Raw genomic sequence first — 12,943 nt, 5'->3', positions numbered from 1 at the left:
TTATAGTTGTTTGCGGATAGGATCAGGTTGCGGTCAATTCAGTTACCACTTCCCCAGAGCTAGTCGTCGGTTCAGTTTCTTAGCTAGTCAGATTTGCGATCCTTGCCACTAGGATCATAACAGTACAGCCGGCCTATAAAGTGTTAATTGCATGGCAGAAGCAGGAGAAGAGAAGCCTTGAGTTTTTTTTTGTTTGTTTCTGTGTGTCTAGCTGCTGTGTGTCTAGCCTCTCTCCTCCTCTTAATCTTGGTGTGGCTCTGAGTTCAGCTGCTGACATGGATATCCAGAGTTTGGCCTCCAGTGTAGATCATCTTGCTGCAAGGGTACAAAGTATTCAGGATTTTGTTGTTCACAGTCCTATGTCAGAGCCTAGAATACCTATTCCGGAGTTGTTTTCTGGAGATAGATCTAGGTTCCTGAATTTTAAGAACAATTGCAAGTTGTTTCTTTCTTTGAAACTTCGTTCCTCTGGTGATTCCGTTCAGCAAGTTAGGATTATTATTTCTTTCTTGCGCGGCAACCCTCAAGATTGGGCCTTCGCATTGGCGCCAGGGGATCCTGCATTGCTCAGTGTGGATGCGTTTTTTCTGGCCCTTGGATTGCTCTATGAGGAACCTAATCTTGAGAACCAGGCTGAAAAAGCTTTGTTGGCCCTCTCTCAGGGGCAAGATGAAGCAGAGGTGTATTGCCAGAAATTTCGGAAATGGTCGGTGCTTACTCAATGGAATGAGTGTGCCCTGGCTGCAAATTTCAGAAAAGGTCTTTCTGAAGCCATTAAGAATGTCATGGTGGGGTTCCCTACGCCTGCAGGTCTGAATGAGTCAATGACTCTGGCCATTCAGATTGATCGGTGTTTGCGGGAGCGCAAACCTGCGCACCATTTGGCGGTGTCTTCTGAACAGACACCTGAGTCTATGCAATGTGATAGAATTCTGACCAGAAGTGAACGGCAAAATTATAGACGGCAAAATGGGTTGTGCTTTTACTGTGGTGACTCAGCTCATGTTATCTCAGCATGCTCTAAGCGCACAAAAAAGATTGATAAGTCTGTCACCATCGGTACTTTACAGCCTAAGTTCATTTTGTCTGTTACCCTGATTTGTTCCCTGTCATCTTACCCGGTTATGGCTTTTGTGGATTCAGGTGCTGCCCTGAGTCTGATGGATTTGTCATTTGCTAGGCGCTGTGGTTTTGTTTTGGAGCCTTTAAAATTCCCTATTCCACTAAGGGGAATTGATGCTACACCATTGGCTATGAATAAACCTCAGTACTGGACGCAAGTGACCATGTGCATGACTCCTGTTCATCAGGAGGTGATTCGCTTTCGTGTACTGCATAATTTGCATGATGTCGTCGTGTTGGGTCTGCCATGGTTGCAGACTCATAATCCAGTCCTGGATTGGAAAGCAATGTCTGTGTCAAGTTGGGGTTGCCAGTGGTTTGTTGTTACCTTTGCCTGTCCCGAAGAGGCCTTGGACGCACATTTCCATGGATTTTATTTCAGATCTCCCTGTCTCTCAGAGAATGTCTGTCATCTGGGTGGTGTGTGATCGTTTTTCTAAGATGGTCCATTTGGTGCCCTTGCCTAAGTTGCCTTCCTCCTCCGAGTTGGTTCCACTGTTTTTTCAAAATGTGGTTCGTTTGCACGGGATCCCTGAAAATATTGTTTCCGACAGAGGATCCCAGTTTGTGTCTAGATTTTGGTGGACCTTTTGTGCTAAGATGGGCATTGATTTGTCTTTTTCATCGGCCTTCCATCCTCAGACGAATGGCCAAACCGAGCGAACTAATCAGACCTTGGAAACTTATTTAAGATGTTTTGTTTCTGCTGATCAGGACGACTGGGTCACTTTTTTGCCATTGGCCGAGTTTGCCCTTAATAATCGGGCTAGTTCTGCTACTTTGGTTTCTCCTTTTTTTTGTAATTCGGGGTTTCATCCTCGTTTTTCCTAGGGTCAGGTGGAGCCTTCTGACTGTCCTGGAGTGGATATTGTGGTGGATAGGTTGCATCAGATTTGGGATCATGTGGTGGACAATTTGAAGCTGTCACAAGAGAAGGCTCAGCGCTTTGCCAACCGCCGTCGCTGTGTGGGTCCCCGACTTCGCGTTGGGGACTTGGTGTGGTTGTCTTCTCGCTTTGTTCCTATGAAGGTCTCCTCTCCTAAGTTCAAGCCTCGGTTTATCGGTCCTTATAAGATTTTGGAAGTCCTTAACCCTGTGTCATTTCGTCTGGACCTCCCAGCATCGTTTGCTATTCATAATGTGTTCCATCGGTCGTTGTTGCGGAGGTATGTGGTGCCTGTGGTTCCTTCGGTTGAGCCTTCTGCCCCTGTGCTGGTTGAGGGTGAATTGGAATACGTGGTGGAGAAGATCTTGGATTCTCGTGTTTCTAGACGGAGGCTTCAGTATTTGGTTAAGTGGAAGGGCTATGGTCAGGAGGATAATTCCTGGGTTGTCGCCTCTGATGTTCATGCGGCCGATATTTCTCGTGCCTTCCATGTGGCTCACCCTAATCGCCCTGGGGGTTTTGATGAGGGTTCGGTGACCCCTCCTCAAGGGAGGGTACTGTTGTGAACTCTGTTTTCGGGCTCCCTCTTGTGGTCACAGGTGGTATTGCGTGAGTTTTATTTTTGGGCTCCCCTGGTGGCTTTGTTTGTTATCTTGCGGGTCTGTGGTAGGATAAGCTGCCTCGTTATCCTCTAGGGAGGTTCCTATTTAGCTCTGCTTTACCTCCACTTGTTGCCGGCTGTCGATGTATTCAGTGCTATTCTGATTACTCCTGACTATCTTGGTTTTCTGTCTCTTCATGAGAAGCTAAGTTCTGTTTGATTATTTTTTGCTCATCTGTCTGCAATATGATTTCTGTTTATGATGAGTTTAGTCCAGCTTGCTAATATGTGATTTCTTGCTGCTGGTAAGCTCTTGGGTTCGGAGTTGCTTCCCCCGCACCGTTAGTTGGTGCGGGGGCTCGAGCAATCTCTGCGTGGATATTTTGAATAGGGTTTTTCATTGACCGCACAGTTCTCTTCCTATTTTCTGCTATCTAGTGTTAGTGGGCCTCATTTGCTAAATCTATTTCATATCTGCGTATGTGCTTTCCCCTTAACTCACCGTTAATATTTGTGGGGGGCTTTTCTATATCTTTGGGGGTAATTTCTCTGAGGCAAGTGAGGACTTACTTTCTCTCTAGGAATAGTCAGTTTCTCAGGCCGTGACTAGTGTTGAGCATTCCGATACCGCAAGTATCAGGTATCGGCCGATACTTGCGGGTATCGGAATTCCGATACCGAGATCCGATACTTTTGTGGTATCGGGTATCGGTATCGAAACAACATTAATGTAATAATGTGTAAAAGAAAGAATTAAAATAAAAAATATTGCTATACTCACCTCTCCGACGCAGCCTGGACCTCACAGAGGGAACCGGGAGCGTTCTTTGCTTAAAATTTGCGCGTTTTCTTCCTTCCGTGAAGTCCCGGCTTGTGATTGGTCGCGTGCCGCCCATGTGGCCGCGACGCGACCAATCACAGCAAGCCGTGATGTAATTTTAGGTCCTTCAGTGATTTTAAAATTACGTTCTGGCTTGTGATTGGTCGCGTCGTGGCCACATGGGCGACGCGACCAATCACAAGCCGTGACGTCACGGGAGGCAGGACACGCGCTCATTTTAAAATGCGCGCGTGTCCTGCCTCCCGTGAAGTCACGGCTTGTGATTGGTCGCATCGCCCATGTGGCCACGACGCGACCAATCGCAGCAAGCCGTGACGTAATTTCAGGTCCTTCAGTGATTTAAAAATTACGTTCTGGCTTGTGATTGGTCGCGTCGCGGTCACATGGGCGACGTGACCAATCACAAGCCATGACGTCATGGGAGGCAGGACACGTGCGCATTTTAAAATGAGCGCGTGTCCTGCCTCCCGTGACGTCACGGCTTGTGATTGGTCGCGTCGCCCATGTGGCCGCGACGCGACCAATCACAAGCCAGAACGTAATTTTAAAATCACTGAAGGACCTAAAATTACGTCACGGCTTGCTGTGATTGGTCGCGTCGCGGCCACATGGGCGGCACGCGACCAATCACAAGCCGGGACTTCACGGAAGGAAGAAAACGCGCGAATTTTAAGCAAAGAACGCTCCCGGTTCCCTCCGTGAGGTCCAGGCTGCGTCGGAGAGGTGAGTATAGCAATATTTTTTTATTTTAATTCTTTCTTTTACACATTTATATGGATCCCAGGGCCTGAAGGAGAGTTTCCTCTCCTTCAGACCCTGGGAACCATCAGGGATACCGTCCGATACTTGAGTCCCATTGACTTGTATTGGTATCGGGTATCGGTATCGGATTGGATCCGATACTTTGCCGGTATCGGCCGATACTTTCCGATACCGATACTTTCAAGTATCGGACGGTATCGCTCAACACTAGCCATGACGAGACGTCTAGGATTTCCAGGTAACGTTCCACGGCTACTTATAGTTGTTTGCGGATAGGATCAGGTTGCGGTCAATTCAGTTACCACTTCCCCAGAGCTAGTCGTCGGTTCAGTTTCTTAGCTAGTCAGATTTGCGATCCTTGCCACTAGGATCATAACAGTTCTAGCAGCAGACACATCTTTACAACAACTGTTAAGAGGAGACTGTGCAGCAGGCCTTCATGGTAAAATAGCTGCTAGGAAACCACTGCTAAGGACAGGCAACACACAGAAGAGACTTGTTTGGGCTAAAGAACACAAGGAATGGACATTAGACCAGTGGAAATCTGTGATTTGGTCTGATGAGTCCAAATTTGAGATCTTTGGTTCCAACCACCGTGTCTTTGTGCGACGCAGAAAAGGTGAACGGATGGACTCTACATGCTTGGTTCCCACTGTGAAGCATGGAGGAGGAGGTGTGATGATGTGGGGGTGCTTTGCTGGTGACACTGTTGGGGATTTAATCAAAATTGAAGGCATACTGAACCAGCATGCCTATCACGACATCTTTCAGCGGCATACTATTCCATCCAGTTTGCGTTTAGTTCGTCCATCATTTATTTTTCAACAGGACAATGACCCCAAACACACCTTCAGGTTGTGTAAGGGCTATTTGACCAAGAAGGAGAGTGATGGGGTGCTACGCCAGATGACCTGGCCTCCAAAGTCACCACACCTGAACCCAATGAAGATGGTTTGGGGTGAGCTGGACCGTAGAGTGAAGGCAAAAGGGCCAACAAGTGCTAAGCATCTCTGGGAACTCCTTCAAGATTGCTGGAAGACCATTCCCAGTGACTACCTCTTGAAGCTCATCAAGAGAATGCCAAGAGTGTGCAAAGCAGTCATCAAAGCAAAAGGCAGCTACTTTGAAGAACCTAGAATATAAGACATATTTTCAGTTGTTTCACACTTTTTTGTTAAGTATATAATTCCACATGTGTTAATTCATAGTTTTGATGCCCTCAGAATGAATGTACAATTTTCATAGTCATGAAAATACAGAAAAATCTTTAAAGGGAACCTGTCACCCCGTTTTTTGAAGATGAGCTAAAAATAGCGTTAAATAGGGGCAGAGCTGGGCGTTACATTAGTGTCTTTGTGTGCCTTTATTACCTACCTATGCTGCCGAAATATCACGCTGGTCTGGTCCTATGGGCATGGTGACAGCGCTGTTTCTCCCGCAGAATCCTGCTCATCATTACGTTGGTGGCGTAGTGGTGTGCGCATGTCCAAAGAGAATATCCACTGCCCAGGAGATGAAAAACAGCGCAATCTGCGCTATTCAGCCGTTTACCGGTGGGCGTGGCCATCTTTCCTGTGGCCGCGCGTGCGCAGATGGAGCGCTCTGCTGCCCGGGGCTTCAGGAAAATGGACGCGGGATTCCGCGCGTGCGCAGATGGAGATCGCGGCGGCAAATTCTCTCTCTCTCTCTCTCCTCCGTCCCTGCAAAGTTTGTGTTTCACTGTGCAAATCGCTATATCCCAAACGTTAAGATGGCGGTTTTACCCCCTGCGACGCCGCACAATGCAACCCGGAACCCATGTCATCACGCTTCACACACTCCTTCATTGGCTGAAAAAATGGCGGGGAAAGCGTCATACGAAACACGACTTTGGCGGGAAGGTCGCCGACCGTGTGGCCGATCCCACGCTGGGGTCGGGTCGGGTTTCACGAAACCCGACTTTGCCAAAAGTCGGCGACTTTTGAAAATGACCGATCCGTTTCGCTCAACCCTAAATAGTACATATCTTCCTTCCATAAACATTAGATAACAGTTGGCTTACTGATTTTGATGTGACCGGACAACTTTTTTGGGGCCTTCTCATCCTGCTTTGTTGATTTTCAGTGCCTGACTCAATTGTTGTTTATTTTATTATTTATGATGCTTTGCTTATATAGCGCTATCATATTCTGCAGCACTATACAAACATTATCATCGCAGTTCCCTGATGGGGCTTACAATCTAAATTCCCTTTCAATATGTCTTTGGAATATGGGAGGATATCAGAGTATCCAGAGAACTCCCACACAAACACAGGAAGAACATACATACAAACTCCTTGCAGATGTTGTCCTTGGTGGGATTTGAACCCAGGACTCCAGCGCTCCAAGACTTCAATGCTAACCACCGAAGCACCATGCTGTCCTATTCTACTAAGCAGAAGCCACGACCAAAGGTGTCTGCACGGAGCTTCCACTACTGTCCCCATAGAAAACACATCCACACTCAGCTAAGTGTGTTTAAGTATGAGGTTGAGGCGAGACGTCTGTTATATGAATTTGGCTGATAATTATTTAAGGCATCATAAGTGATTGGGACTAAGAAGTTTTTTTTTATTCACATTTTTTCTATTTTGCTCCTTCTTCTTCCCTTGGATGGAATCCAGGAAGGATGGAATCATTTTGTTTTTAGGACAGGTTATCCAAGAAGAAAAGGTGTAGCTAGGGATATATAGGGAAACTATAGAGTATAAAAATTTACTTTTGTGTTTTTTTTACTTTAGACACTGTTGTTAATCTAATATATAAAGCTGAATGTGTGTGTGGATGTGTGTGTGTATGTATGTGTGTGTGTATGTCCGGGATTGGCATCTGCACCGTCGCAGCTACAGGCACAACATTTTGCAGTCACATGTCTGGACCCCGAGAGCGTCATAGGCTATGTTGTGAGGAGAAATTTTAACCCCGCACGTTCCAATTCACCAAACAATTTTGCCCCTATCTACATAATAGGGAAAAAGTGAAAGGAAAAGTGCTTGGAGGCAAATTGACAGCTGCCAGATGTGAACAAGGGGGACTTAAAGAATGAGAGCGATGGTGCCAAAGAGTATATGCCGTACAGTTGCTAAGGTGGGGCCCCAACATGGGATACTCACCACACACGGGGATATGAACACACACACAAAATGCGCCATACACTACCACGTGCTTGAACACATATACCACCCTCAGCACACATTTCACCACACATACACCAACCTCGCCACATAAAAGTCAAAGCACAAAATACGCCACTCAAAACTCGCCACGTGCCAAATTCGCCACATGCAAAACTCGCCACATGCAAGACTAGGCTCACAAAAAACTCGCCACACGTGCAAAACTCACCTCATGGAAAACTCACCACAGGCAAAACGGAAAAATTGCCACATGCACAAAAGGTGCAACACATGTAAAAGTTGCCTCACACAAAACTTGCACATACTCAAAAAGCACCACACAAAACTCACCACGCTCATAACTCGCCATGCGCAACACTTGCTGCACACAACTTGCTACATTAACCTGCCACTTGCAACTTGACACACAAAAAGTTGCTACACGCATGTCGTCACACGCAACTCAACACACACAACTTGACACATGAAACTCGCCCTAAAACACACACAAGTCTGGTATTATCCTTCAAAAATAAAAATCTGATTAATAAGCAGACAAACTACAAGAGCAACAAATGTACCATATAGGAAATATGACAGCTGTCAGTCACATGACCTGTCTATTATGTGTAGGCGTGAGCTAATATATACTGCCTGGGGGGGAGGGCTTCTTGTTGGCTGGGGATTTATCAGGCTGCCAATTTAGCTTACAAATACTGAGGTAAAAATACTGACCAACTAACGTGTGAACGAGGTCTAATACTGGAGGAGATGACACACAGATATATACTATATACAGGAGGAGATGACATACAGGTACATACTATATACAGGGAGATGGCACACAGGTATATACTATATACAGGAGGAGATGACACAGGTATATACTATATAAAAGAGGAGATGACACATAAATACAAATAATAGGATTAAAATATAACTTTTACTGGATTCACATAAAATACTATATTTAATAAAAGTGCAAAAAAGATCAAACAAACAAACAAACACAGCGTGGGTGGCGCTCTTGGACAAAGGCTATAGTATTGCCTCAAAAAGTCATAGCATTCCATCCACCAAAGTACTACTACTGTAGCCAGGTATATGTATGTTCGCCACTTAAATCACAGCCTGGCATATGTAATGTATGGTACTTAAATGCGCCAATATGCGCTACCAGGTTCATTTACACCTCTATAGGGGTATCGATCCTAAATCCTTCATAGGGCCCCTTAATGTGAAACAGAACACTGGGATTTAATACAATAAATACTCTCCTGCCATATCACATAGGGTCTAGCCCACAGGAATTAAATACTGTATAGCGTCATCGTATACCCATAAACAAGGCTTGGACATATACAAGGAACGGTCTCACCCGGAGCTGTATCAGTCACTTTCTTTCAGCTCTCCTCATAGCGGTGGACCTCCTCCCCTCCTCTTCCCGACGCGTTTCGATATTTCTCATCAGGGGATAGCGTTGGGGTTAGCTCATATCTAGCGTCCAATCGACGCTGCCATACCTGTGCGCGGTAAGTTTGCTCTTTTTTGAAGTCGCGCCTGGTGTGCCTACATCCGGTCCGGGTGACGCGCTCTGTCGTCCACGTGACCGGAAGTGAGCTAATGGTAACACACCAGCTGACCGAAGCCTCAGCCTGCCGTATGCTAAACCTCCACTGGAGCGCCATGGCTTGCACTGCGCCTGCGCTCCACAGTGGACTAGTAAGAAGGGATTCAGAGACACATTATCAGTTATCCAGAATTCTGACCTATAGTTTAGTGCATCTCTCCCCACATTGGGCGCATGGCTTTATTGCTACTAAATCAAAAGCAAATATCTCCATATGTCCCCACTTTTTACCACTATTATTATGTGCAGGTTCACAATCTTTTGGTAAGACAACTCAATAAACTCAAAAACGGAGACCAAAACTGACAGTGTTGGAAAATACAGAAAAAATATACCCTCACAGAACGCTAGATTTTTAGCCAGATTATATTGAATTTTTACATAGATGTTGTGTATATTACGGACAACGATGAGGACAACCTCAGGAGATCGACGGCTGGAAATTAAAGAAAAGAGTAAGAAAAAGGGGTGACCATAGAGGAAAGCCTATTAACGATCTAGGGTGCCCTATTCTTGCTGTCCCCTGCCTAACGCGGAGGTTGGCACCCTAAGACCTACGCAGCGGCGCCCCCACTCGTCGGCGGCTGCCCCTAACTACACACCCTGGCTCACCCTACATCAGAGGAAGGAAGCAAAGGAGAGCTGGTCATTAAGACCGAATGGATGAACCGTATTTAACCAGAAAATCCATTTACATTCTCTCTGCAAGATGATTTGATCCCAATTGCCTCCTCTCGTAGGGGGTTTGACTCTGTCAATGCCAATAAATTTGATCTTCTTTTCATTACCCTCATGCTGCCTATTGATGTGGTTAGATATAGCTGTATCCCTCTTATTCTTGATGTCACGTATATGTTCTCCTATTCTTTTACAGAAATTTCTCTTCGTCTTTCCCACATATTCAATGCCGCACTCACATGTAGCTTTGTATACTATGCCCTTTGTTTGGCAGTTGATAAAATGCCTTATCTGATATATCCTGCCTGTATTGTTACTGACAAATGTCTTACTTGTCTGTAAAGAGGCAAATGCTTTACATTTGCCGCATTTATAGCAGCCTACTGGTTGCGTACCAAGCCACATGTGACTCTTCGGACCTTGGTAGTGGCTATGGACAAGTCTGTCTTTTATGGATTTTCCTTTTCGGAATGTAATTTGGGGTGTAGAGCTGACACTATCTTTTATGTCTGGGTCCATACACAAAATTTGCCAGTGCTTCTGAAGAATTTTTCTAACCTCTTTTGCTCCATTTGAAAAGCGTTTTATGAAGCGTGTAGTACCCTCCTCCAATTTGGGGGGTTGTTGTACCAGGAGATCTGTGCGTTCCTTACCAAGTGACGATTTATAGGCTTCATTCAATATATGGTCAGGATACCCTCTTTCACGGAACCTCTCCCTAAGGTCATCCGCTTGCTCCTTAAAGTTGTTAAGGTCGGAGCAATTGCGGCGCAATCTTAGATATTGACCTTTTGGTATACCCCGTTTCAGAGGTCTGGGATGATTGCTCTCCCATCTTAGGAGAGAGTTCGTTGCAGTGGGTTTACGGTAGTTTTTCGTCACAATCTCTCCATTCGTACTTTTTTGGACCAGTACATCGAGAAAGGACAAGCTGTTCTTATCCATCTCACATGTAAAGTGTAGGCCCATACAGTTGATATTCAAATTATCAACGAATCCCTGAAATTCGGATTCGTCACCCCTCCATATTACAAAGATGTCATCTAAGTATCTTAGCCATAGCGCCACCTTGTCTTCCAAGTCACTTGGCATATCGTTAAAGACGATTTTTTCCTCCCACTAGCCTAGGAGCAAATTTGCATAAGTTGGTGCACAGGGGCTCCCCATTGCAGTGCCCCTGAGCTGGTGGAAGTACTTCCCGTCAAACAGAAAAACATTATTCGTCAGGCAGAACTGTAGAGCTCTGAGTATAAATTCGCTGTGTCTCCTGTACTGTACACCCCTTGTCTGTAGGTAATGATCTACAGCTCTGAGACCAACATCATGGGGGATAGAAGAATACAGCGATTCAACGTCAATACTACAGAGAATCATGCCTGTCTCCATACAAATGCCGTCCAATCTCCTGAGGAAGTCCGTCGTGTCACGCACGTATGAATTAAGTGATAAAACAAATGGTCTGAGTACTTTGTTGATATATAGACCCAGATTTTGTGTAATACTATTAATACCAGCCACTATGGGTCTCCCTTTAAGGGCATTAACCCCTTTGTGGACTTTTGGTAAGCAGTAAAATGTAGCCATTACCGGATAAAGTGTCAAAAAATCTTTCTCATTCTTGTCTATCACCCCTAACTCAAATCCTTCATTCACCATACTGGTGAGATTACTCATAATGGTTCTACTCGGATCATGAGATAAGATTTCATACCCATCAGAGTCCCCGAGCAAATTCATACATAGTGATCTATACTCAGATGTATCTAGGACAACTACGTTGCCCCCCTTATCAGAGGGCTTGATTGTTATATTCTGATCACTCTCGAGGTTCTTAAGACTAGTCATTTCTTCTCTGGATAAATTACAGTCCCATTTATTAACTGATTTTGGTATCCTCAATAGTTCTTCTGACACTAGGTTGACAAATACATCAATAGAACTGACGTCAGCAGTTGGTGGAGGCATCTTTTTACTCTTTTTCTTAAAATCTGTGAATGGACCATCCCCCCTTAGATTAGGATCGATATCATCTAGGTGAAACAATAAGCGTACATCGGCAAGCATATCATCAGTGATCCCCAATTCATTAGAGACCCTTTTATCCTCCCTAGAAAAGTGTTTTCTCCACTTCAACTTGCGTGCAAAGAGGTGAATGTCCTTAATCGTTTCAAAACAATCATAGTCCGTAGATGGGACAAATGAAAGTCCCTTACTCAAGACACACATCTCAGAATTTGTTAGAGTTCGTGAGGATAGGTTTAAGACTTGGGGCTTTATGGGGCGTTGTATTGATTTTGTCGATTTCTTAGCGGGTAACTTGACTCTAAAAAATCCCTTTGTGGAGACTTTTTCCCCACCACCCCTCGTACCTCCTCGTCCTCCTCTACCCATTCCTCTCCCTCTCTGGCGCTTAGATATTGTATCAGAGTCAGAAAACTCTGCTTCCGAAGAGGAGATATCTGTTTCTTGACCCTTGGGATTTCGATTAATAGCTACCGAGTATGCCTTGTTCTCTTTGAACTCCAAGAGATCTCTGTTAAACAATTTATGTTTACGTTCTTTTAGATGAAACTGGAATCTCTCCAGACTATTCTGTAAACTAGTCTCTTTAACCGAGAAATCTTGTTCACTTGAGAATTTTTTTGTGATATCAATCTGCTCTTTCAATGTGTCATTCAATTTACTCAAGGTGTCCCTTTCCTCCTCCAGTAATAATTTCATTAATCTGATGGAGCTATCAGTCGCCTCTTTTTCCCATTTGGCTATCAAGCCAGGGCTCTTATATCTAAATCCCGGAGTAAGGGATATTCTCAGATGTCGAGGGACTATTCCTGCTTTAATATAGCTGTCCAAGCTTTGGACTTCCCACCATGATGTTATCTGACTTTTATAGGTTTTTTCCAGTTCTCTGAATGCTGCGTTCTCTGAATGCTGTATCTCTTCTGTACAAACGTTCTGTCTGAAAAAACGTCCCTAGCTTCTGATAACCAATTGTTGGTGTCTATTCCTGTTGAGAGGAAACCTGCCATACTATATAGACAATTGACTTAGCTGTGGTATAATCCTCAAATTCCAATAGATACAAATAATAGGATTAAAATATAACTTTTACTGGATTCACATAAAATACTATATTTAATAAAAGTGCAAAAAAGATCAAACAAACAAACACAGCGTGGGTGGCGCTCTTGGAAAAAGGCTATAGTATTGCCTCAAAAAGTCATAGCATTCCATCCACCAAAGTACTACTACTGTAGCCAGGTATATGTATGTTCGCCACTTAAATC

At 44.7% G+C, this 12,943-nt stretch overlaps 1 protein-coding gene across 1 annotated transcript in view; it reads right to left on the bottom strand.

Annotated features, from left to right (window-relative positions):
* AGBL1 (AGBL carboxypeptidase 1) overlaps positions 1–12,377 on the bottom strand; it is a 797,337-nt gene extending 784,960 nt beyond the window's left edge. The window contains exon 1 of the mRNA XM_077262682.1: positions 11,244–12,377. Coding sequence (XP_077118797.1) covers positions 11,244–12,377 — 1,134 coding nt within the window. The remainder of the gene's footprint in view (positions 1–11,243) is intronic.
* Positions 12,378–12,943: the final 566 nt, after the last annotated feature.

Source organism: Ranitomeya variabilis, chromosome 5 (assembly GCF_051348905.1).
Source record: "Ranitomeya variabilis isolate aRanVar5 chromosome 5, aRanVar5.hap1, whole genome shotgun sequence".
NCBI classification, from domain to species: Eukaryota; Metazoa; Chordata; class Amphibia; order Anura; family Dendrobatidae; genus Ranitomeya; species Ranitomeya variabilis.
This window is presented reverse-complemented; position numbering and strand designations above follow the sequence as displayed.